At 47.0% G+C, this 27,110-nt stretch overlaps 1 protein-coding gene across 5 annotated transcripts in view; it reads right to left on the bottom strand.

The window, feature by feature from the left end:
* Positions 1–80: 80 nt before the first annotated feature.
* Hipk (Homeodomain interacting protein kinase) overlaps positions 81–27,110 on the bottom strand; it is a 162,753-nt gene continuing 135,723 nt past the window's right edge. For all 5 annotated transcript variants that reach the window (XM_037422150.2, XM_037422147.2, XM_037422151.2 and 2 more), the window contains one exon: positions 81–5,015. In XM_037422150.2, coding sequence (XP_037278047.1) covers positions 4,631–5,015 — 385 coding nt within the window. In that variant the 3' untranslated portion in view covers positions 81–4,630. The remainder of the gene's footprint in view (positions 5,016–27,110) is intronic.

Here is a 27,110-nt window from a genome sequence, read left to right as displayed (position 1 = left end):
AGATGGCGGGGTTTCTTTTGAAGATCGTCTGCTGAATTGGCCAATGCTTAGAGCATGGGTGGCAAAGGAACACGCTGCAATCAACCAGTTCTTCGATTCTTTAATAGTGAACAGGCATCTGGCCATACCCACATAATACACACAAGAGCGAACAAAAACACACTCGCGAATACTAAATCTATTATGTACTTTTATAAACACTGACAACTTAGAGGAAGCGAAAGGTAGAGAAAAAAAAAGATGTGCATTTTACACCTGCAAGTCACAGCCAGACAACAGGAGAACAAGAACAACAGAGTACACGGTAGTCAACACTGCTAAAAACATGCGCCCACATACACACACACAATACACACATGCCCAAATTGGGAATAGAACAACAACACAAATGAAAACCTAGAGGACAGCTACACTACAACTCTGTTTCAGATTTTTTTCAAATTTTTTTTAGCAAGTCATAATAGATGCTAAACGTCACAAGCTTGTACACAAACATTGGTAGTCAGTTTATCCCCTTTGTAGCCCTCCCAACAAAAAGTAAACATACCCAGCTAGGCTCTATTCCCATATTCCTCCCTAGAAAAAAAAAACACCTTAAAAATGTGTACTATCTGAAGGCAGGGAAGAAATGAACAAAACAACTCTGTCAACACTGCACCTACAATTCAGAACAAAGCCAATACCAATGATTAAAAGAAAATGCTAGAGAACAGCAAAGAGACTAACAGGTGGCACCACAAGTACAGATGTGTGCAGCAAACACACCTGAAGCCTCACCATGAAAACAAGAAAACGAAAAGGCAAAAAGCTAGTCACTCTTTAGATAGTAATATTACCATTTTTTTGTTTGCTTTCAAGACTAGTATATAACATATGCTGTTTATGCATACAGAATAAGAGGGTAGAGACTAGACAGAAGACAGTCTCTGAGACTCGGACCAAGAAAGCAGATAGACAGCAGGCCAACAAAATCGCAAGGCGCAGCAAAAATGCGAGGTGCTGATTTCCACCAAAATACAGGAGCAAAACTCTTGAACATCGCGTCATCCTCTTCGACACAATCAAAACCTGTACCATCATCGTTAGATGAGACAGTCACAAGCTAATTTATCGCGGAATTCACCCTTTAGCTCGGGACAAGCTTTCTGCTTAAAAAAAAAATGACAAGAAAGGACAGCAACAACAACAAAAAAGGCGTAGTAATAAATCCCGTCCCACCACATCGCAGTAGACCCCCCCAACCCTATCCTACCCATAACGCTAGTGCCCATCCCATCGATAGTGAACCCCTATACTTTGCCCATTTGCTGTGGGACGTACAGACATGTACACTAATATAGTATTTATGCTCACAGTGTATAACGTGTATAGAATGCAACAGTGACGTTCTATTATGTACAGTATAGATAAATGTGTGGGCATCCCTGACCTCTCGAAGCATGCTGCTGTTCCCAAAAGGGAGGGGGGGGGGGGATGAGGCAAGCAATTTAAAATGTGCTTATTATATGTACACCATCACAAATGCAGATGGATCGTGGGAGGGGGGGAGATAATATGAAACTGAAATTGACGCAGTTAACGGAAAAAAAGCAGCTATGGGAGTGGTGCCAACTTATCACCGTGGGAAAGACGTCCCCAGCATTTTGTCACGAGCAACTGCTCCATTCAAGAAACACAAGAACTGTAAATAAAACAGAAAAACAAGGCACGTATTCTAACAAAGAATGAGGAAGAAGGCGATATGCAGCTCACACAATAGGTAAATGCGCAAAAACAAAGAAGCTCTGGAGATGAAGCTCAAAAGATGTACAATACAAAAATATTAAAAAAAAATTTTATCTATGCAAGATTGCTGCAGCATTGCCAGGCAAGGAAGGAAAAGCGGGCTTTCAACACTAATGTGACCATTACGAAAAGAAAAACAATGCACCTTTTTTGTTTCTTGAGAAATAGGCACACAAAAGCATGCACTTAGGGTGCACGACTGCAAAGTACAACATTTCTAAAGCGCCATTGTGCATTCCCGGAAAATGTGCCACCATCACACCATGCCACTGCAGAGTGAGTTAAAAACAAAGGGGGAAAAAAAAGAAGTCACTTGAAAAAGAGAAAAAAAAAGAAATGGCACTTTGTGCAACCTCCCTCGTCAACACTACTGAGCCACACTACGACCAGGTGTTGGCCTAGGCCACCTCCTCACGCGTCCTTGTTTTAAAAAACATTTCCCTGCTGCAACGAAGAGTGCGTGCCCTACAGCACAATACCTTAAATGCATGTTCTCAGCACAGTGAATCGCTGCATTTTTTTTTTTCATTTCCCTTGCACTGCCTTGACAGTTGACTACTCGAGGAACAAACTTGAATAGTAGCACGGTCTGGTACGAACAAACAGTAATTGCCCGCACTTGTCACGCAAAAAGTGTATTGCTTCCAACCAAAGCACAATCTACAGCTTCATACGGCACAACTTTGTATATTTTAGCCTCTAAGCAACACCTGACATAACCAATCACCTGCCCTAATAAGCTTTGTACAAGCAAAATGCATATGATGACCATCATCACAGATGTGCTACTATACTTATAATATTTTTTCTTCTATTTTCTAGCCAATTTTTGTGGCAGCACATGCACACACTGTCTCTCTCTACGTGTTCAAACAAAAGCGGAAATACAATCAGCATAGGAACAAAAAAAGCTTTTTGCATTTAACTCAAAGCCACAGCTGTATCCCGATTATGCAAAGGGACACAGAGGGTAGCGGCCTAATACAACAAACAACCCTGTAAAACCTGGTGTCAACGTACCGTTCCCTGGTCTAAAGGGCAACAACCTTTCTAGAAGCCGCATGGAGAGAGTACGCATGCTAATGAGGCAAAACACGCACAAAAGCTGCTCCCTCGGGCAGTGCACACCAACGTCTGGCTTATGGGGGACGTGGCCCTAGAAACTACGACGACTACATCTGCTACATTCAGCTCTAAGGTAGAGAGGCACTTCACAAAAATACATCTGGCTTGTTTATAGAGTAGAGTGATGGAAATAGAATTTGTCTTTTACATTAGGTGCTTGCTCACAGCAATGCACGCAATGCCCGAGCTGGCCTGTTTCGTGGCCACCCTGGCAAGAGGAAAATAGTGAACACAACAAGAATTGCGATGGAGGCTGGGAGAGAAAGGCACACGAAGTTCAGTTCACACGAGAAAAGCTGGCGCGGGAAGGTGCAAATGCTGCTGTTCGGCAGAAATAAACTACAGGAAATTGTGGATGACAGCATTCGACTTGCAATGATAGAGATGGAATGGTTGCTCTAAATTCCTCCACTAATGCTACAAAAAAGGGGGTGTTCCTGCTGCTATGATGCAAAAAGCCCCAACGGGTGAGAAGTCTCAGCACCCAAGGAGCGTCTCTGCTCGTCAGGTTTTCATACTTCCCTCGCATGTCGTGGTCTCTGCATGATGCTCGTGACTGCAAATAAACTGGCACCTCACTCACATTGTCGCACATTCACAGAAGCTCATGGCAGAGACAGTTCACTACACAAAGCACAGTGACCAACACTACAGTAAGCAAGGTGCTGTTGGCAGGAGTGCTCGAGCTAGGCCACGATTCTCATGAGCCAAAAAACTGTTCGAATAGTAGGGGAAGTTTGAGGTGCAAATCACACCTGCCCGATACACACCGTAGCTAACAACATAGCTCTCACAGTTTCATGCTCAACCCTGGCAATGCACAGCTGCAGGAAGGCAGCTGCTTGGGTTATGAATGACACCCTCAAAGTCATTCCAATTCAACACGCAGAAGCTAGAATATGTAGCGCAGTGTTCCCGTGCAACTAAACCTCGTGCCTGCACTCTTGGCAACTCTGAGAGCAGCAGCCAGGCCAACCAACACAACAGCAAACACACACACACAGAGAAACAAACGTCGGTAGTTTGGTGCGCAAAGTGATCACATTGCCCAAACACAAGCAAACACCAGGCAGGCAAAACAAATACATTGTTTGGCATCACAAAACAATATCCTCCGTCAAATGTAGATGGCCATGGGGACAGCCATCGGGATAATGCTGCGAGGCAGCAAGCAGGTCAAGAAAAAGAAAAATCAAGCAACAGTTCTGTACTCCATACTTGACTAAGAGCACATGTATCCACTGTGCAGACAGGCGTATACCCGTGGTGGGAGCAGATGATAAATGTTCCCGAGAGGGCCACACCAGGAGCTAGTAATTCTAGCAGGCAAGCCCTCAGCAAAACATAATGACAAAAGCCTTGAAGGCTGAACGTGTGGGGCATGCGGCACGTAAAGAGGCAAAACAAGACTTTTTCGCCCTGGGTGCTACATAGACTGGGCTGGAACCACTGCCAGGTGTGTGCTTGTGTACAAGGAAAATGAGAAACTGAACAGAATAAATGGTTGTGGGTGTAAAAAGTCACCCGAGGTCCACAAGCTACCAGTGGGAGCCAACTGCGTACAGTCCACAATGTCTGGTACATACACCCTTATCTGCACTTGTTCCTGCAGAGCTGACCCAGCAGCACATCACCTCAGCAGCAAATCACATTCTTCACGGCACGTCGACACTCTGTAGCCAGGGGCCACAAATGGCTTTGAAAGCCCTTCTCTTCTGGTTCACTCTCCAAACATCTGATACACGTGTTGGTACTGGGGCTTGCCCGGGCTCAGCGGGTTCAGCCCGTAGCCGTACGATGCAACAGCCGCTGCAGGTGCAGCCGGAAAAGTGGGCGGAGCCGCGGCGGCTCCTGCCCCCTGGGGGCCTGCTGCCGCAGGCTGCAGGTGTGCGGGCAGCGGGTGGGCTGCGTAGGGTACCGCAGTCAGCGTGGCTGTGGCGGGGGCAGGGCCCCGGCTGTGGTGATGGGCGGGAGGTGGTGCCAGAGGCGGAGCCAGGAATCCACTGGCGGCCAGGACGTACTTCTGAGGTGCCTGCTGGGGCAGGTAAGCAGGCTGGGCAAGGCTGCTGGCGGCAGCGACGTACACAGTAGGACGGCAGTACTCCCTGGGAGAGAGCAAGGCCGGAAGGCATGATGTGGGACACAAATGCCTATGCAGACATCTAGCAACTGACATCAAGGCAAATTTGCAAGAAGTGATGGCGATACTATAACATCAATGTTTCGTACCTCTACTCTTCAAGGCAAGCTCCCTGTGGCTTTCATTGAACTATGCATGTCTACACTTCAGCTAAGAAAATTTTTATATTTAGCCATGTGATAATGCAAGAAACTTTTAATTTAGTGAATGATATCATTATATTTATATATTAATATTAGTATAACTTTCTCAGGGGCCTTTAAGTCAAAATCACAGTATGATTATGAGAGGTGCCGCAGCTCAGGGCTACAGCACCTCTTAAACAGCCGAGGCTCTTGGAAAAAAGCACTGACACGAAAATTCTCCACTTTTTTTCTTCTTTCTTTTGCTGCAATTGGTAGCTTCTGACCCAGTTATCATGGCTGGAACCCTCGTTCACATGAGTGCCAACCGGCCATGTGATCACGAAAAACCAACGCGAGTGGCACACATCAGTGGGCGCTGTACTGACCAGCCAACACAAATTCCTGACGTAGGGTTGTTTATTGTGACACCATGCTGATGTCGGCGTCCCGGTAAGCTTTGCATCTCACTCGGCTGCACTCACATTAAAATTGATATTGAATATGTTCTAGGCTATATTTGCCCTTGATATTTCACAGATGTTTAACTCTCGACAGAAATCTATCTTGCTCATTATCTCACCTTCGAAATTTGGTGCCAGTGCTCCTTTAATGCGCACCTAAATCTAAGCAGACAAGCACATTGTGTTCATTAAGATGTGGCTGTGGCGGCCGGGATTCGATCCCACCGTCTTCGGGTTGATAGTCAAGTATTGTTATCACTAGACGACAGCAGTAGGTGCATTAATCATGCAAGTTGTTTTTCTTGTGGCCTTGTAACGAGTGACAAGCATGAGCAGCTGCAGAGGCATTAATTAGCACTGAATGCAATGACCTCTCCCTTAGCTTTTGTTCTGGAAGTGAGTGTCACCAACAAAATCAGTAATCTCGATGGGCATGAAAAATGACTCCTCCACGCTTTTCTAAATGCTAGAGCACTTCTCTCCAGGACCCCAAAGTTCAAATAATGTGCTAAAAAGATTACAACTAGGAGAGAGAAAGAGAGCAGATCTGATAGGCACTCTCTTATTGGACATGATGTTTTATTTTTTATTTATTTATTTTCACATTACTGTCAATCCCCCCATAGGGATTCTTACAGGGGTGAGCATCACTGTCACAACTTTCGACGTTTGAAACAAGAAAAAGCAGAATAACTGAACACAGCAGTACGGCACAGAACAATCACACATAATTATTTGAACGAAAACCAAGTACGAAATACACCAATGTTACACCAACAAAAAACAGGAGTTGAGAAGAAACGAAGCACAGAAAGAATAAAACACAGATCGAGTGTTGTTATCAAAGAACTGTGTTAAACAATAAATATATGCAGACAAGTGTTTCAGTATGACAATTGGATTCAGCTAAGTGCGCAATTGAATCATGTCTTTAATCCTTTCAGCCCTGAATTTTTTTGTTTTGGCCGGATAATTTTTTTGTGCGTGCTTTTCTCGTAGTTGGAACCTCTGAAGACCACACAAAAAAATGGGCCAGTGTGCAAGCATTTTTAAATAAATGAACATGGATTCAAATTAGGTCATCAGGGCTGAGTGATTGGAAAATGAGAAAAATGGCTTCTTTATTTCAGCTAATCATTAGAGTACACAAGATTGGAACCAACATCTTACTTGTCAGCCTAATACCGTAGAACCTTATTGATATGTTCCTGCTTAATACGATTTTCCTGCTACTACATTCTAAACTGCAAACACTAAGAATGCCCCTATAGAGCTATGAGTTAATACGTTCTGCTTAACACATTCCCGAAAAATATATTATTTTGCAGCAACAGCAGCAAAATCTGGCACTGTGGCAAACTGCGGTCGTATGATACGTTCCTCAGGCAAAAATTCTCATTCAGATGTGGGGGAAAAAAAACAAATCTCTTGCGTGCTCGCATGAAGGGCCAAGTGGCCGACCACCGCCGCACAACGATGGAAGTCTCTGTTGCGATAAATTGTCCGAATTCCCAAAGAGAAATTGTCAAAAATTGCAAAATACCGCAGCACACCTTTACCTTGGCAAATACGCGACACAACCAGCTGCACTGTGGTGCCATTTCTTTTTATTTGGACACTAATCTTCTATAGCTAAACGCCAGAAGGCCACAAGGCACTGTCACCCAGACTCTTCTGAACTCGAGTTCGGCGACGTCATTAGTAACGTCCCAGAGAGGACCGTCCTCCGTTCCATCCGATACGCTACTTATGCAGCATTTGTGGAAAGAAGCAAACACGCCGCCTCAGCGCAAAGCCCTTCGGCTTTATAAATCCATGCAGCCCCAATGGCGATTCCTTGAATTACACCCTTGTGAGCCCAGAGTCGTGGCCTATCTTGAGAGCTTTCACGTGGATGCATTCCGCTGTTACCTTGCATGCAGCTCCCAGATGAATTGGGTGAGCGACATTCCCAGTTCGGGGTGCAGAGCAGTCCATCCACGAAACGAAGCTTTTTTTTTTCTTTGTTTTGTTGCTGCAGGATGTGATGCGCTGCTTTTGGCTTCTCCAGTATCAAGACACTTCTCTCCGATGCACCAATCCCCATTGTGGCGCTAGGTTGCCGTGTGCTTTGGCGTACTCAACTTTTTTCTTTAAGGCTATCATAAACTGCTGTAGACTACCACTCATTTCTAAAGGAAATAGAAAAAAAGAAAACACTCCACCGACAGTACATAACCGAGGCGAAATGGCATTGCTATAACACTATAGGCCTTGCCTAGCCTTGCCCAACGGCGCCACTGCTGATGCTCACGATGGCAACGAAGATTTTCATATTTCTTTCTGCCAATGACCGGTATATAAGACGAGGGTAGACTTTTCATTGTTCTTTATTGAGAAAAGATTCGACCTATATTCTGGTTTTTACAGTAGCCCGGGCGCCCATAAGCTGCTTCGCACCCAAAATTGTTTCTGCGTGAAAATGGGCTTAAAGGAATACTGAACAGGAATTAGCAAAAAAGTCCAAAAACACTGAAACTCAACTCTGACAATGCCGTATGCACTTGTGTACGGGCCACACCCCAACTTTAAAAGTGGAAATTTCGAAGAAAAAATAATAAAGTTCAGGAAGTCCCGCCAGAAAAGTGTAGTTAGTTTATTTAAACCAGATGGCGCTGCAAGCTTTCTGCTTTTATTTTACTTCCGCCGACGCACTGGCCACGCAGTTGACAGCGCGCCGCCATATTTGCCTTGTGCGGCCCCTTTGTCGGCATCGTTCCTAGCATCGTGTTCATACGTTGGCAGCGAGACTTCAGACTGGTGTCGTCGGTGTCCCTTTGTTGGTAATAGTGAACCCTGCAGAAGCCAGCGCACGTGACAGACGATGGACCGGCATCTGAGATCATTCACTGCAGCATTTAAGCTGCAAGTGATTGACTATGCCGAGGAACACGGGAAGCGGGAAGCTAGACGGAAGTACGACGTCGATAAGAAGCGCGTGCGTTACTAGATGAAGCAAAAAGATGCCCTCGCCGCTACTAACAGGAGCCAAAAGGCGTTTTGCGGGAAAAAGTGCAAGTACCCGCAACTCGAAAGCGAGCTCCTCAACTACGTCGTCGACACACAAAGGGACAGCTGCGCCGTATCGACCGACATAATACGCGTCGAAGCTCTCAACATTGCTCGCCACATGGATATACCCCCAGCACAATTCAAGGCAAGTCGGGGCTGGGCAACGTGGTTTATGAACCGCAACCAGCTTTTTAATCAGCGCCAAACAACGATTTGCCCAAAACTGCCGCGCGAGTGGGAAAACCATGTCATAAAGTTTCATCGCTTTGTGAATATGCTCTCAGGAGGGAACATGAATACGATCAGTCTCAATTTGGGAATGCGGACCAGACACCTGTGTGGTTCAATGCACCGGAGCGCACCACAGTGGATTTTAAAGGCGCGAAAAGTGTGTCTGAGCACACGACTGGTGCAGAACGTCAAGGATGCACTTTGATGCTGTGCATCACGGCAGACGGCAGGAAGCTTCCGTCGTACGTTGTATTTAAAAGCAAGGCTCTCCTAAAAGAGAAGTTCTTTCAGGGAATCGTCAAACGTTCCCAAACAAGGGCTGGATATCCGAGGAACTGGTCGTTGACTGGATCAAGACCGTCTGGGCAAACAGACCTGGAGGGCTGTTACAACGGAAAGCCCTCCTTGTTTTTGGACAGTTTCAGGGGCCACTTGGATCGATCGCGTCAAGAACCAACTTGCCACAACTCGTACGGACTTGGCCGTTATTCCCGAAGGGCTGACGAGTGTGCTGTAGCCGCTCGACGTATGTGTTAACCGCACCATTAAAAGTGGAATTTCGCCGATGTTAGCCTGAATGGATGGCTGGAGGCATCCATGAGAAGACCCCTGCAGGACGGCTGAAGCGGGCGTTGCTCCAACAGGTGTGTGAACGGATTGTGAATGCGTGACGTGCCATGTCAGTAGAAGTCGTTGCAAAAAGCTTCAAGGTTACAAGAATTTCGAACTGCATGAACAGCACCGAAGATGACCATCTCTGGGAAGACGTGGTCGCCGAGGCGAGCTCCTCCGAGAACGAGGACCGCAACAGCTAAATGGAATCTGAATAAAAACAATTCTGACATGTCATTTGCGTCTCTCTTGCACTCTGCTGCTGTTGCATAAACAGTACAGACCTTTGGTGAGCTGTCATCAACCTAATTCGCGTAAAAGCCGCACCTTGCAAAATTTTTGAAAAAAAAAAAGAGTGGCCCTTACACGAGTATTACGGTATGGCGATTCTTTTAAAGAAGGTTCATATCCTGTATTTTCAAGCAGTTGGCTGTATTCTTAGTGGATGGTGAGAGCGAGGTGGCTGCACCTCAGTGCACTTGTCAACGGCCATGACGTCGCATGCACCAGCATGGGGTGGGCAACCGGTGCGCTCTCTCCTGCTGGGCAACCGGTACGCTCTCTCCTGCCGAACTAATTCCCTTACTCCACCTCACCTCTCAAGCAACACACCACGATTGTGGCACAGCACCGAGCTGTGTTCCTGGTGTTCCTCCCCATCATGGCCAAGGAGAGTCGATGGAGTCAGCCCTCGGAGCATTAGCTGACATCACCGCCTGCAGTGGTGCAACATCTAGTACATTTTGCCTGTGACATGAAAGAGTGCCGGATTGAGTAAAGTGATGTTTGAAGTGCACCATTTTTGCAAGACAACAGCCATTTCGCAGGTAAACACAGTGACACCAGCGTATTGGTGGGCTGACTCACTTCGCTTCCACCTTTGCTCTTCACATCAATGTTGCTGAGAAAGTTAATAGCATATGCTAATGCACTAAATATGAGTGCAAAGCTTAATCGTGTTGTCGAAAACAAGTGCTTCACGGTAAGTTTGTGTGTGATTGCGAACGAGGTAAGCGATGGCAGGCATCTGCCGCCCTAGGCCTAATTATCGGAGCACTGTTGCTGTTCTGCAACGTCCTTATACTTCATGTACTTCACGAATGTACTTCACGAGGGCATAGTGTTATTCATTATGTTCTTACAGACTGAAGCGAGGCTGAGCAAAGTTGTTTCTTTTGTGCTTCATTATGAGAATACGTTTTTCAAGTGTGTGTGTGGAGACTGCCGCCAATTCCTCATTTGCTGCATGTGTGCCAAATCCTCATGCGCAGCATGCTGGACGATCAAACGCCGCATGTCATATCGTGTAGAAAATTGTATTATCTGCCTCGTCCTTGATAGTAATTCCACGTGCAGTGATTGCAACATGAGAGTTTCAGGGGCCCCCAAAATGAATGTGCCGAATACAATGACATGCGTGAGACCCTCGCACTCTTCGGAGAAAATGGAGCGGACAGCACCAGGCTTCAGATAGTGCCGTTTCGCTGACATGCCGAGATTCCCCAACAAAGTGGGGCTAGTCTCATAGCCATTATCCTCGAAGTCTCCAGAGCACAAAAAATCACGCTTTGGAGATACCCACATTAGCTCTGGTGGGCAGCAAGTGCAAATCCATATCCTTTGAAGCCTTAGTTCGGTTGAAAAAAGATGACAGGGCTTGTCTCTTCCGAAGCTGCTTTTCGAACACCCTATCGCAGAGCTGCGTTGAGACATTCTGCATTGTGCGAGGTGCTTCCCTGTTCGCATTATGTAGCAGCACACAACGCAGATGGCAAACTCCTAGACATAAACGCAAGCTCCGTTTGAGAAAATATATGGTCAGGAGCAGTGTTGCCGAGAGCTACAGAGCAGCTACGGTGTCGTCGGCTGCTGGTTAAGGGGGCAGACTTCTTTTGACACTTTTTCTTTATTTCTTCAGTGATCTTGAGGAAACTGCACAGGTTTGTGCAGTTTTTTCTGTTGATTTCAAATATGCAATTACTTTTCTTGACACTCACCTCATTCCCAAGATAATGCAAGTTCAATCCCCATTGTTTAAGGCCTCATTAGAAAAAAAGTGCCTAATTAAAAGCAACATTTAAGATATGGCAACATAGAATAATGATTGAAGACTGAAATAATGGAAGTAGTTAATTTTATTTGGCTTTTTTAGTTATTTTACGACAGATTGAATTTAACACAGAATAAGCAGTTGGCATGCTATTACAAACGTGATAAATAATTAATTGAAAAGGCTTGTTTTCTAAATTCCAATTTCATACTTGCATTCTACACACATACAGGTTTCTATTGCAAAAGAAATTATTGTTCTAGCTGCCATAGCTGCCAAGATATTGAGGCCTGAAGATTGAACAGAGTCATAAATTCACATTTTGAGAAAAACGGCAAGAACAGATAACACACACTTTATACAAAAACAACAATAAGAAAATGCATATTTCACAAAGTAGATACTAATATCCACCAGGAACATAGTCTGACTGGTGCTTAGCACTGCGGTGGCGCTTCTTTAGTGCTTGCTGGAGCTTTTCACTCGAGGCACGCTTGCGGTTTGAGTCAGCCACTCGCTATATGTCCTTCTCGGTCATTCGTCTTTGCTTGGGAGACTGGGGTTGAGATTGAGTTCGTTGAGGATGCCTGTTGACGTTCTCAAGTTGCCACCGTTGAATTTCATTACTACATCCGCAACTGCAGCTTCAACCGCAAACAGTGAAGCATGACGCTGCTTAGGTGCCAAAGCCCAGATCGTAGACTGAAGGCTTTGATTGCTATTCTGGGTTTTACCTCTTTGGCACCTTTCTAGAAGCCCTTTATCAGACAGGCGCTCATATACTGACAGAAAAACCTTGCACACATGTAGAGGCAATTGTAATGGTGCCTCGAAGCTGGCTTCCATTTGGCAGCAGCTGCGTTCTGCCTGCACCAAGAGTCTGGGCCTGTGGGACGCAGGCTGTAATTTGACTCACTATCATTAGAAGAGACGCGATAGTAGGTCGCCATCAATGCTCTGTGCATGGCGTCAAGATCTCCTTTGTGAGATTTAAGCGCCCAGCCGAAATAAGAACTCAACTTTGTAATGAGGTCCCCGGTGACCTTTCCCCTTCCTCCGAGGATTTTACAGGCACCTCCTTTTTGTCTTGCTACTTAATCCATATGCTTTTGGACGTGATTGACACAGTCCTCTTTTTGTACTTTTATGAAGCCGTAGACATCCACTTCTTGCAAAGCTAGAAAGGTGCGGCTGTCACCATCTGACGAAATTGTTGTGTACGTCAGGCCATTTTTTTTTAAGGATCTCTCAAAGAGGAGCACAGCTACCTGAACTTCCATTTCGCCAGCTTTTTTTTGTACTATTTTTCTGGCACATGTGTCTGTCCTGCCAAGCCTTATTGATATGCCGGGTCGTCTTCGTTCGGTCCACGCTCACACCCGGCATAGTACTTACTCAAAACCACGTAGTGCAGCACTAAGGCCAGTGAAGAGCTCGATCACTGCCTCCCTGCACATGTGGGATGAGTGCCCGCACGTCATCCACGAGCCGTCGTACAAGACTGCAATACTGTTGGCATAGTCAATATACAGCTCCTTGTACAGCTCACGAACTGCACTCGCGCACTCACCCATCACTTTTTCGGTCGCACGAGTAGCTGAAAATTTTTGCTTCATACATCCCTGCCACGTTTTCTTGTGAAGTCCGCGATGAATATATTCATGGTGGAAAATATATCATTCATAGCCACTTGACGGTTCCCAGTAGCCTGCGTGGCTTGAGCGGCGAGAATATTGATGGTGAACGAATTCACTTTCTGTGTGCCATCCACTCGCGGAGAGCTTCACGCTTGCGCGATGTTGCCACAGTTCACACAACGCACACACATCTTCACAGCAAGGCCGTATTGCCTGTCCTGTCTGTGAATACTGACGCTTCCGTGGCATACTTTACATTTCATGGCATCGAGCAGTTGACCGATACAGCCAAGATCGGCGATCAAAAAACTTGCCTCCTCTTCGCTTTGCTCCAGGGGAGCGGCGCTGGATGGTGCGCCGTTCCTCAAAAACTCAAATTTTCTTTTCGACGCGGCCGTCGATGCCAGTTCTTGCAACCTTGAATCGGCCCTTTGTACACCTTACCTGCAGCTCCGATTTCGTTAGCAAGGTTGTGTCACGGTAGAGGCGGCCGCTGCTTTGCGAAGCGTCAGTGACCAGCGGGACCCACTAGGCTTAACTCTCCGTCGCCTGTCTCGGGCGCCTCGGCGGATGAGATGGTGCTCGTGGAGTCTCGATGTGCGCAATGTTCATCTGCACGTTCCGATGATGGATGTGCCGGAGATTCGTCAGGTTTGGGAACATCGCAGGCTGGCGAGGCCGTCAAGCTTGCGTCCGCGGCATCGGCGGCGGACTCGTTCTTCGTTGACGCAACTCGTCAAGAGATGCGCCTTAAAGTTGTTCGCCTTGAGCCTTTCTTTTTTTTTTTATCGAACATATGACGGGTATATAAAACTTTTGCACTGATCTTGGCATTGCAACAACTTTGATCGCGGACACGCAAGTCAAAGCACAGACGGTATGGCGGCACAACACGTTATTCGCGCGTTGTTGACGCGGCGAGCAGACGATGCGAGCCCAATCAGCCAATGAAGTGGGCACTTCATGGTCACGTGTACTCAACAACCAATAGCGTCGCATACATTGCCTTTTTTCTGTTGCTTTTTTTTCGGCAACGAATGAGCGCAGCAAGGTTGTCTGAGCGGGAATCTGAAGATGGAGAAACACGCTTTCAAACAAGACCAAGATCGTGGCTATGACATTCGGTAAATGGTAGCTCTACGTCGCGAAAAAAGTGGCGTTTTTTCGTCAGATTTTGCACAAATTGAGCTCTCGAGTCCTCTTTGTAATAATATAACAAGTAAATTATCGCTTTCTGGAGTCCGAAAATTGGCAGGCAGGTGTAAAAATGCTTGTAGAATTCAAAAATGGCATTAAAGAAAAAACATTTTTTTCGTGATTTTTCGGTCCGACCCGTCTGCCCCCTTAAAGGGCCCCTCACCAGGTTTTACCATATTTAGCTGACAAGTGCAATGCGTAGTTGGGGGCGTTCACAATCACATCTGCTGAAATTTGCTGAAATTTGCAACGCTATGAGTTGTAAAAATGGGTCAAGTTTCAAGATGAAAGCTGCTCCCCTTTTCTTCACGGGCATGCGCCCAGAGAATGAGGGCATGACGTACACGTATGATTGCCCTAGGTACACCGCAGTGCAGTGACATTGGTCCTCTATGTACCTCTACGTAGACGACCGTGTTCTCAGGTTGCCAACAGTGGTGTCGTGACGTTGCGAAAATCTTTTAACATGGCATGTGTAGCATAGGTAATTTGTTGCATGAAAAGATGAACAAAATTTGAGACAAATAATGAGATGCAATAAGAGAATGTGTGAGTCTTTTCCATTTCCCCCCGTGAATAGCACCGAGATGCTGGGCTAATGTGCCTGTGTTACGCATGCGTACCCGTTCCCGCGGTTAGCGCATCAAGCAGACGCCCGTTCTGTAAAAGAAATTGATGGTCCTGCCCGTTCGAGCACTCCTTGTTCGCATCTATTCTGTCGCGTCTAAGCCAGTGTTTCCAAATCGTCCCTCAAAAACAGGCAGTAAACAACAAAATAACACTGGTCAACTAAACAACGCCGCTCACGTGCTCTAGGGTTAGGCTTGTTCGGGCACGCCATGCGCATGCAACCTCTTGGTCAAATGCCGCAGAGGGTAGAGAAAATATTTGGCTTGCTAGGCGGGGGAGTGGAAAAGGTTTCCAGCTCGCTTTCTCTCAACCTCGTTTCACACTGCTTAAAAAAGAAAAAAACAGCTTTCTCAGCTCATAATGAACCAATTGAAAAAATTCTTATGGCTAATGCTCTTCATCGGACACACAACAACTTCCATGGTATAACTAAAATTTGTTATGGGGCCTGGTGAGTGGCCCTTTAAGAACACGTTTTGGAAGATATGCGCAGAAGCGGGTAATTGGGGCAGCTGCGGTGGCAGCTTGCGATGTCGTTTGCTAACTGATTTTGGAATGAGCTCCGAGTGAGTGTCAGTATCCGGCAAGTGTCAGATCACTTTCCGTCTAGTTCATGCCGCGGTCGCTAGATGCGCCAATTTGCAAGAATTGCAATAAATTTGTGGTGCCTTCATGCTCATAACTAGTCATCATAATCACTCATCAGTCACAGCACTGCACCTCTCGCGCCGCTCGTGCCTTGAGCTCGAGGCCCACGCTAAAATAAAACGAGCCCTCGTGCCTAGGGGCCAGGGCGCACCCAGCCGTTGCCACTCTGCTTTGATCCTGAGGAATAAAGTGGAGAGATTTATCACGTCTGCCTGCCTCTCGCTACAAGCGGTGACCCGGCGAATGCGCACTTCAATGAGCGGCCACTGACATGCTTCGGCGACTCTGCCTGCCGGTGAAGCCTTTCTACCCAGACTACCTCAAAGTATGGTTCACGCAGCTTGACACAACTCTCGCGTTGAATGACGTCACGGCAGAGCCAACGATACACGCTATTCTTCTCGACGCCCTTCCGGTAGAGCTGCGTAATCTAGCTGCTGTATCAAGCTCCGGCCCGCAGCCCTACAATGATGTCTGCTCTGCGGTGCTTTGCTGCTACGGCCTCACCTACCATCTGTTTATGGGGACCCGTGCAGGTTTACCCAGAGTAGCAGTGAGCAGTACCAATTGGCTCACAGCCCTGCCTTGACCATGACTTTACCCAATTACGCCACCTCCAACCTCACTTCCGGCCACCAGAGCAACGAGTTCCAATCACGACCACCTGCCAAATGATGTTCCATATGTTCCTGCTGCCATCGACCAGTCTGCCACGAGATGCGTTTCTTCCGACATCCTCAGCCGATGGTCTTTCAGGCATTTTCGCCATCCGCGCAGCTTCTTCAACCTCCACGACCCACCATCTGACATGTCAAACTCCAACATGGCTATGTCGCCACATGCCCCTGAGTCTGCTACGGCTACGGGCATTGGCATGCCCCTTATTCGCCCCCCGACTGGAAGGCTTCGCCATCAATGACGTCCAAAAGCTACTCTTACCAACCTCAACGCTCTGCCCATCCTGCCAGCAGCGACTAGCTTCGCCCTCAGTCTCCGGCAGCTGAAGTTAAAGCCCCAGCCATCTACAGCCAAACTTCCAATACGCTGAGAAGACTATGTGCCTGGTTCACTTATGGCACAGTAGATCGCCCATGCCACGCCTGATATAGAGAAAGCCATTTGCCATACCGACCTGCGCACAAGCCCTCATGTATTGACTACCACAGGTGCTTACCCAAGTCAAGGTGCACCTACTGAGCCTCCTCCAACGTCCATCCTTGCTGGGTTCCATCACATGCCTCCTGCAGAGTTCTTCACGAAGAATGTGAACCAGCAGGCATGTAACTGGAATACTGACATGCCCTTTGATGCCCAGAAAGGGCCCTCCTCCCCCATTGACACGCTGACAAACCATGTAGTCCATGCATCACAACTCGTGTAGCGTGTAGCTTGGCTCTTCGAGCACGAGGTTTTCAGAGTACGTTGACCTGTATAACCATGTCAGTGCACACCACAAGACAACGCTGAGGTCAGTGCTGCGTCGCTATCGACATCTACACCCCTGCTGCACACCAACTGCCAACAAAAGCGACCAAATGGACCTATCTTCGCATCCCGCTCTGGTCACGTTGCCCACGTTCCCACAACTGCGTCAGCACTGTGCACACATGCGGAAGCCTAATCCCTCCAGTTATTTGTCCATGGCTGGCCGTAGTGGCTTTATCAGGCCACATAGAGGGGACTCCTCTTAAACAAAACTCAAAGGGGCAAGAAAATTTGTTCCACTTATGAGAAGTTTCATTTAAGCAAAGCCCACAAAATGAATGAATTATGACTATTTCAAAGGCACCAACTGTGGCTGCCTGAATAAAAACATTTTGAAGTATACAATACTACAATAGTAATCAAAAGAAAAATGTTTCTAATATTGCTGACTCGCCAAAAAGGAGGTAATAATTTGCTTGACCTTGTTCAAGCACTTTCTCACACTGTAGAAGCGCATTGCTGAAAGGTTGGGCAGGAACTCTGTGCCACCATCGTGTTCAAAGTAGCGCTGCAACAAGATGACAGCATCTCTTGCTGCGCTGTCAGCCAGTGAAATGGACTCTGGATCTCACACCATCTCATTACCCCTTGAGCACGGGTCCTCATCTTGAACATCAGCTATAAGTTCCTTAAGTTCACGACGGTACATCGATTGCTGCTCAGCGTGTGCGGACATGTGCAATCACTGGATTGGCTTGGCTAGACTAGCTTTGGCAATTGTTTCATGGTTGCTAGACTGCCGTTGCCACTTAATGCCGTTCATCGATTTTGCCTATTTTAGTTTCATTTAACCAATGTAAGTTAGAAAAATGTTCTGATTACCCAAAACATTTTATCATTAAATATATTGGAGACCAACCAAATGTGCCCAGATAGTTTCGATTATGCGGCTTTTCCGCTTAATCGAGTTTCGTTTAATGGGAGTCCACTGTACTGCTGTTTCGCACGCAGCACCTGTAGCACCCCTCGTGCACCTTGGCGTATAAAATGGCTCTGCAATTACCACAAAGCAATACAACTGCGAACCTATTAGCGCTCCGACTTCACAATACATTTGATGAGTTGGCAAAGCGCAAGTAACCACCCAGATTAACCGCCTGCTACAGAGGCCAACCGCCAGCGAACTTCTTCAGCGGATCGGCCTCGGTAAACAAGTAGAAGTACATCGCATAGCCAAAGAATCGTCGTGCCTAGTAAGAGCCTGGTACAAGATATGTCCCCTATCGAAGAACACGGATCCAGTTTTACATGCTGGAAGACGTAAAGCAAGAGCTGCTTACATAGATAAAAGAACAAAATATTTAAATACGGCGAGAATTACAAACGCTGCACCATATCAGACAAATGCAAAGAGCATGGTGGCCATTGTGCCTCCATACCCCAAGCTTCCATTGCAAAAGCGGAGGAGATAGTGATTGCACTAGAAATCAAAGAAGGCAGGAAGCGAAAAGCCCCACTGACAATACAGTCAACTGCCGATTATTCGGACCCTCCAGGGAGCGAAAAACCTTCCGAAAAATCGGGCAGTCCGAAAAAAAAAAAATGCAAGAAAAAAAAACGCATTATTTTACTGATAATTTTTTATGCAAGCAAAAAAAACGCACCATTTTGCTAATATTTCTCCATACAAGCAAAAAAAATGCACCATTTCATTGATATTTCTCGAATCAAGAGGGTCAAGATCGAAGTACCAGACTTCCGGAACTCTGCCAAAGCATCAGTGGGTGGCTCTGAAAAGAGCCGTTAAAAAAAAAATGCATGCAGCCGACAGCGGGTGCCGTCAGGGCAGCCGGTGTTAGAGCTGCAGTGGCTTGAGAAACTTGTTGATCCTTGTTTGAACGGCGTTCCGCTTACATGTGATCACATTCGCCTCGATCTGAGCAAGGGTCATGTCATCACTATACACCGATGACAGCGTCATCAATGCTCGCATCAATTCGGCGGTCGTAGGTGGCGCAGGCGTTGGTTCCTCTTTTTCGACATCGGAGTAGTCTGAATCTGCCATAACCTGACTATTTCGTCGTCGGTTAGCTCTGCGTAGAAGTCGAGCTCGTTGTCAGCGTCGACGAACCACTCACAAGTTATTTCCGTGGGCATGGAAGCACCAGCAGAGCGGAGGTCGTTGATAATATCGTCCATGAGAGGGCACAAGTCAGTCATGCTGTCGCTTTCTTCAGGCAAGTATGCTGCCTCTGTGTCGAGTACGAAGCCCGCGTGGCGAAAGCAGTAGCGAAGCGTGACTTGCATTATTGCCTTCCATGCGTCTGCAAGCATTCCGTCAGCAGACCGAAGGTCAACGCTGTAGCTTTTCCCGTTTCCCGAGTACAGCACCATGCGATGATGATGATGATGATGTGTGGTGTTTTATGGCGCAAGGGCCAATTGATGGCCAAAGAGCGCCATTTCAATGAGTATAGAAATGCAGACAATGATATGTTGCGTGGCTGTATAGGGGCCTTAAAATTCCTCGCGATAATGCGGGTAAAAACATAAGTATTAAAGACATGACAGTGGCGTGATATGCATATTAAAAAGGGTGACAAAGGTTTTGATAATAAAAACGTAAAAATATTTGGCACTAGCACACTTGCCTCATCAGTGCCCTTGTGTCCAAGGGCTGCGAGGCAAGTGCTTTTAAATGTAATCACAGCAGCAGCGACCTCTCTTGAGAGGTCACGCTACGCAATGCCTGGGTATAATACATGGTAAAAATTAACATCTCTTAAAAAAGCTAACAATGATTTATGGGTGAAAAGTGGTTCCCTACCGACAAACATTGCAGGGTGTAAAGGTATATGTTGTCGGTAGGGTAATGGGAAGTGTTGTCTTCTTAGAGTGTCTAACTGTTTACATTGGATTAAAAGTGAAGAACTGTTAAAGCCTCACCACATTTATCACACAATGGTGGATCACCACCGGATAAAAGATGTGTGTGTGTCGTGTATATGTGCCCTATCCTGAGTCTTGTTAGTGTTACCTCTGTTAGACGTGATTTTGATACTGGTGGCCAATGGCCAAGGTGTGGCTTGATAACGTGTAGTTTGTTTTGTGTGTGTGTATCCCACTTGCTCTGCCAGTAGTCCCTGAGGTTTAGTTTGAGAGACGGCTTAAGATCAAAGGCCGGGATTGATATGGATGTAATGACGGTGCTCTCATGGACGGATGCAGCGAGCTGATCCGCCCTTACGTTGCTTTGGATCTCACGGTGCCCTGGCACCCAGCACACTACAACATGTTGTTTCTGCGTGTAAAGTGTGCACAAAATGGAGTAAAGTGAGACAAGGACTGGGTTTTTTTGTTTTTTAAGACTGTGCAGAGCCGTTACCACACTGAGGGAGTCTGTATAAATTACTGCTTTTTGTATTTGTGATTGTTTGATGTGTTTAGCTGCCACCAGTATCGCGTAAGCTTCCGCTGTGAAGATACTTGTGCGTGGATGTAGAGGGCCAGCATCTGAAAAGGATGGGCCGACAGCAGCGTAGGACACAGAGGAGTTAGTCTTGGAGGCATCTGTGAAGAACTCAGGACATGTATATTTGTGTTGAAGTTCCAGAAAGTATGTTCGGATATGGGCAATAGGTGCATGTTTTGTAACCTCTAGGAAAGACACATCGCAGTCTATATTCTGCCACTGCCACGGTGGCGGGTATGCTACAGGAGCCATTAAACTGTGTTCAAGTGACACTTCAGTTTCTTCAGCTAGACACTTCAGGCGAATTGAGAAGGGCTGCCTCATCGAAGGCCTGTTTTGAAACAGAGTTGAGCTCGACAAATCATTAATTGTAGAGTATGAGGGGTGCTTCTTGTCTGCTTTCACCTTAAGGAAATAAACAAAGGACATGTAGGTTCTCTGCAGATGAAGCGACCACTCATTTGACTCAACATAAAGGCTTTCTACGGGGCTGGTGCGAAAAGCACCCGTAGAAAGGCGGATGCCCAAATGGTGCACGGGGTCAAGCATCTTCAAGGCACTTTGAGTGGCAGACTGATAGACAACCGCCCCATAATCTAAGCGGGTGCGGATGAGGCTTTTATAGAGGTTCATGAGGCATTGCCTATCACTACCCCACGTAGTACGTGACAACACTTTTATAACATTCATGGCTTTTAAACATTTCGTTTTTAAATACTTGATGTACAGTACGAAGGTCAACTTGTTGTCCAAGATTAAGCCTAAGAATTTATGCTCGGCTTTGACGGACAGACGTTGCCCATTCAGTCGAATGTCAGGTTCCGAGTGCATGCCTCTCTTTCGAGAGAACAAGACACACGTGCTTTTTTGTGGGTTAAGTCGAAATCCGTTTTCATCTGCCCATTTGGAGACCTTATTTAAACCCAGCTGAACCTGCCGCTCACACATGGCCAAGTTGCATGACTTGAAGCCAAGCTGAACGTCGTCGACATATGTACAATAGAACATATTGCAGGGAATGGACAAGTGCAAAGAATTCATTTTGATAATAAAAAGTGTGCAACTAAGCACGCCACCTTGTGGCATGCCTGTTTCCTGGACAAATGTTTGAGAGAGCACACTGCCCAGACGGACACGGAATGTCCGGTTTGACAGGTAACTTTCGATTATATGAAACATTCTTCCGCGCACACCAAGGTGGGACAGGTCTCTTAGAATTCCGAAACGCCATGTTGTATCATACGCCTTTTCGATATCGAGGAACACAGAGAGAAAATATTGTTTATGGACAAAGGCGTCTCTGATCTGTGCCTCGATACGAACAAGGTGGTCTGTGGTGGATCTACTTTCTCGAAACCCGCACTGAAATGGGTCGAGCAAATTGTTTGTTTCAAGGATATGTACAAGTCAGCAGTTTATCATTTTTTCGAATACTTTGCACAAGCAGCTTGTAAGTGCAATAGGCCTATAACTTGAAGCTAAAGAAGGGCCCTTGCCCTCTTTCAAAATAGGAATAATATTAGCCTCTTTCCAGGAGGTAGGGATAGTGCCAGAAAACCAGATAGCATTGTACAAACAAAGTAAGGTTTTTCGTGTTTCAGCTGGTAGGTTTTTTAGCATTTCATACACCACGCGGTCAGAACCTGGGGCAGAAGTGCCGCAGGAGTTTAGAGATGTTCGGAGCTCCGCTAGACTGAAAGCTTGATTATATGCCTCGTATCTAGTGGATTTGTGTTCGAGTTTCTGCTTTTCTATTCTTGTTCTGTATTTTTGGAAAGTGTCAGTATAGTGGGACGAGCTGGATACCCGTTCAAAGTGTGCCCCGAGGAAGTTTGCCTGATCTTCCAAGGTATCACCTTGAGTGTTTACGAGTGGAAGTGTGTGTACTTGTTTCCTTGCTATCCTACCGACCATGTTCCAGACTTTTGCCTCCTGTGTGTATGAATTGATCCCTGACAAAAACTTCTGCCAGCGTTCTCTTCTGGCCTGCCGACGCGTTCTCCTTCCTTGAGACTTTATTTTCTTGAACGTGTCAAGATTTTCCGCTGTTGGCGAGTTGCGCAGCAATCTCCATGCCCTGTTCTGTTCCTTTCGCGCATTACGACACTCCGTGTTCCACCATGGGACGTGTCGTTTGCCGGGCATTCCAGATGTTTGCGGTATGCACCTGGCTGCTGCGTCAGTTAGAAAAGCTGTGAAGTACTTCACAGCTTCATCTATGCCTAATCCGCATATTTCGGTCCAACTTAAGTGAGTAATTTTTTGAAATTGTTCCCAGTCAGCTTTGTTTATCAGCCATTTGGGAACATGTGGAGGACATTCATGTATTATTGGTGTACTCAAAACCAAAGGAAAATGGTCACTTCCGTATGGGTTATTTATGACTTTCCACTGAAGTAATGGTACAAGTGAAGGAGATGCGATACTGAGGTCTATGGAGGAGTAAGTATTGTTTGCAAGGTTATAATATGTTGCCTGTTTTCTATTCAACAGACAAGCACCTGATGAAAAGAGGAACTGTTCGATGAGACGACCTCGTGCATCACATCGACAGTCACCCCATAAACCGCTGTGCGCATTCAGGTCCCCTAGAACCAGATAAGGTTCTGGTAACTCGGCTATTAAAGAGTGAAAATCATGTTTTTCCAGGCGGTGTTGCGGCGGTATGTATAGAGAGCAGATGGTGACGAGCTTATTCAATAGAACTGCTCGAACAGCCACTGCCTCTAGGGATGTTAGTAGTGGTAGATGGCTACATGCTACTCCTCGATTAACAATAATGGCTACACCACCAGATGATGCCACAGCATCATCTCTGTCCTTTCGAAAGACAACATATTGACGCAAAAAATTTGTATTCTTGGATTTTAAGTGTGTTTCCTGTACACACAGCACTTTTGGAGAATGTTTGTTTAGAAGTTCTTGGACATCGTCGAGGTTTCGAAGTAGTCCTCTGACGTTCCATTGTATAATTTGTGTCTCCATTATGGGAGTGAAGAAGTGCTGTGTGTACGAAATGAGTGTGGCTGGTGTCTAAAGAGAGAAGTGACTTATCTTACAGAGCCTTTAGAAGGCCCTGTAATTACCGTTTTGTCTTTTTTAGAGCGGTCGAGGGAACCCCGCCGCTCTTTTGGCGCAGTCTGCGCCGGTGCAGTTGATGTGTCCATCGCCTCAGGAGAGGCGACAGATAATGTTTTCGTTGTAGGCTTCGTCGTGACAGACGGAGCCTGAAACCCCACCGGGCTGGAGGTCGAGGGGACCTCTTTAGTTTGTGTGGTGCCCTGGCTGCTGCCAAGGTTCACAGGCGCCTTCGGTGGGGCTGTATTAGAGGAGGGTGGGGCAGCCGAGGCTGCTCCCCCCATGGGGGCTTGTGGCGTTTGCCTCGGCACGCTAGGCGCGGTCCAAGGCATTGCCGAAAACCGAAGTGGTGCTGACCCCCCTCGCGCCACTTCGGCGTACGATGTGTTCCCAGAAAAATGCGGGGAAACGCGCTGCCGCGCTTCACGGAAGCTTATGTTCAATTTAAACTTTGTACTAATAATTTCTTTTTCCATTTTCCAGGCCACGCATGACCTGGAATATGCAGGATGGTCACCCTCACAGTTTGCACAGTGCACTTGTAGCTGACAGTCATCGTCAGCGGTATGACCTTTGGTGCCGCATTTTGCGCAGGTAATCTGTCCTCGGCAGCTCTGGGAGCCGTGCCCGAACCTCTGACACTTAAAGCAGCGCCTCGGGTTGGGTATGTATGGTCTAACTGGCAGTTTAAGATATCCTGTTGCTATTTCAGTTGGGAGGGTGCTAGATGCGAAAGTGAGTATGATGTGCTTCGTTGGGATTTCCTTATTTTCTCTTCTTATTTTGATACGCTGCACCTGAATGACATTTTCCTCTTTCCAGCCTGTTAGAAGTTCATCATCAGAGAGGTCCATCAGGTCTCCATCTGATACAACACCCTTCACTGTGTTCATGGTTCGATGTGGTGTGATTGTGATAGGCTGATCCCCAAATGCTGTGAGTTTATGTAGTCTCTGGTACTGTGCGTTGTCTTTTACTTCAAGTAACAGGTCACCACTGGCGGTCTTTGTGGCCTTGTAGCCTGCGCCCAGCGTTTCTATAAGGCATTTCGATACAAGGAAAGGTGAAATGTTTCTAGCTTTCTTTTCTGTATTTTCACAATGGATAATGTGGTATTTTGGGAAGTTGTCTTTTTTGTTTGGGAGAAATTCAAGAATTACATCGGTGCGCCACCTCTTAGAGGGGCGATTAGTTGTGACAGGGCTAGGGGTTCCCATAAATTTGATAGTTTTTTCGGCGGCCATGCCAGCCACCCACCACCGAGCCCAACAAGGGGACACTGCGAGACGCGAAGGAGGCGCAAGCGCCAGCCGTACATGGCCGCTATAACCTAATATATCTACCCAAGGTTGGATATTTACACTAGGTTAACCCTTGCCGCCAGGAAAAATTGGAAGTAAAAAGAAGTGAGGAGAATACAGGAAAGATGTAAAGTGAGAACAAAAGACGAAGATGTAGGGAGAGAGAGATAGGAAAAGGCGACTGCCGATTTCCCCTGGGTGGGTCAGCCCAGGGGTGCCGTTTACGTGAAGCCGGGGCCAAAAAGGTGTGTTGCCTCTGCCGGGGGGCCTTAACGGTCCAATCACCCAGCGTCGGCTCAACCCCCAGGATCCCTTTTTCCCCGGACACGGCAAAGCCACGCACGGCTAGGCGTGGGAGGGAGTCAAAACTCCCCCGTTAGCTCGGGTCCGTGGTGTCGCTACACACCAAACGCCTACTTGCGCAGGCGCCCCTGCGGGTACAGCACCATGCGGTTGAGTATACGTGAACGGTACAAAAGTTTCAGATTACAGATAACGCCTTGGTCCATTGGTTAGAGAATCCTAGTGGTGTTGGGCAGCATAAATGCCAGCTGGATAGCCTTCAAGTTATTGATGTGACCATGAGCAGCGCAGTTGTCAACGAAGGGCAGAACACGTCTGTTCTGTTGATCAAACTTTCTCAGCCATGCATCACTGAACTTGAAATCCGTGATGTCCATTCGAATCGCGAGAGTTTCCGCTTTTTGTTTCAAGATGCAGCCCGAGACTGGCAACCAACCGCTTGGCAATCACTGAATTAAGCCACACGACGAGAGCGTCCTCAAGCTTTGGATGAACACCTTGGCTTGCATGAATCTTTTGGGCACCAGACAGTTTCTCGACCGCTTCCAAGATCTTGTTTTTGTTCCTCAGAAAATCGGAAACGGTTTGCTTGGAAATGCCGGACTGCTTGCTCACGCCAGCCTGCGATCGGCCACTCTTCACTTACTTAATTATGGCGGCTTTCCTCTCCATCATTAACCGACGGTACCATTTTTCGCGCTTCGATGCCATCAGCGAGGACCACGAAGGCGGAGTGGGGGCCATCGCAGGCAAGCGAAATCCTCACGATGTGAACAAAGGAGTTTGCTGACGAGCATCGAAGCACCTAGGCTTGCGTTGCAGAGCACACTTCACACGATTGCACAACCACGCGCTGGGCTAGCCAAACACCATGTGGGCTGCGTAAACAAAACGGCGTGACAGCAGGCGACGGTGCCTCGGCTACTCTGGAGGTGGTGCTGGTAAACTTTCAAGATAGCCAGCATGGCCAGACCAAATCGGTGTGTGACGGTTAGTGGTGAAAAGCTTCGCGAAAGCGCTGCGCGGGAAGCCAAAGTGGCACGCACGAGCACAAGCGCTAAAGCGAAAGGAACTTTATCGGCGGCAAAAAATTTCCGGGTGGATATTTTCGATTTTCAGCGAAGCACCCTTGCACGATAAATACGGCCAGTGTTAGGAATTTCGGAGGCCGTGTGTGTTTCTCCGCTAACGATGAACGAGTCCAAGCAACAGATGCCGCCACAGTAGACCGGCGCGCTCATTTATGCGATCGTAATCGCGTGGGACGCAGTTGTGGTGGTTTCCACTGGAGGTCAGTGGTGGTTTCCGACCTTCCGTCGTGTCAAAAAGTCCGGAAAATCGGAATCCGGGGGGTTCGAGGGTCCGAAATTTCAGACTTCCTTATACATTGATTCTATGGGGCTCGTGGCGGTGCAGCGATGATGTCCGAAAATTCGGGTGTCCGAAAAATCAGCAGTTGACTGTAATCGCGGATTCGAAGGCTGCACGTAGGAACTACGAAAAGAATAGAATATGTTAAAGGCATTCCAAATTATGTTAAAGGCATTCCAAGCTCATAAAGACTTTCCAACTGAATATACCGAAACCATTATTTGGGCGCCAGGACACGAGGGCATCACCGGGAACCAGTTTGCGGATGAGGCGGCTCAAGGCTTCAGAAATCACTGAGCTTCCTTGCAGGCAGCCATAGAAGATCCAATGTCCCTAGACCTTTACTTTGCTACATTTCTTCAGTATTAGAGGGACAATAGAAAACTCTATTAGCGCTGCATAAGAACCTCACAGCAATGGAATCTGCGGCATTACGCAGAATCTAAACAAACACACACACGAACCTAC

The sequence above is a fragment of the Rhipicephalus microplus genome, chromosome 2, assembly GCF_043290135.1.
Source record: "Rhipicephalus microplus isolate Deutch F79 chromosome 2, USDA_Rmic, whole genome shotgun sequence".
In the NCBI taxonomy this organism is placed as follows: domain Eukaryota; kingdom Metazoa; phylum Arthropoda; class Arachnida; order Ixodida; family Ixodidae; genus Rhipicephalus; species Rhipicephalus microplus.
The sequence above is the reverse complement of the archived record's forward strand: the minus strand, read 5'-3'. Positions and strand labels throughout refer to the sequence as shown.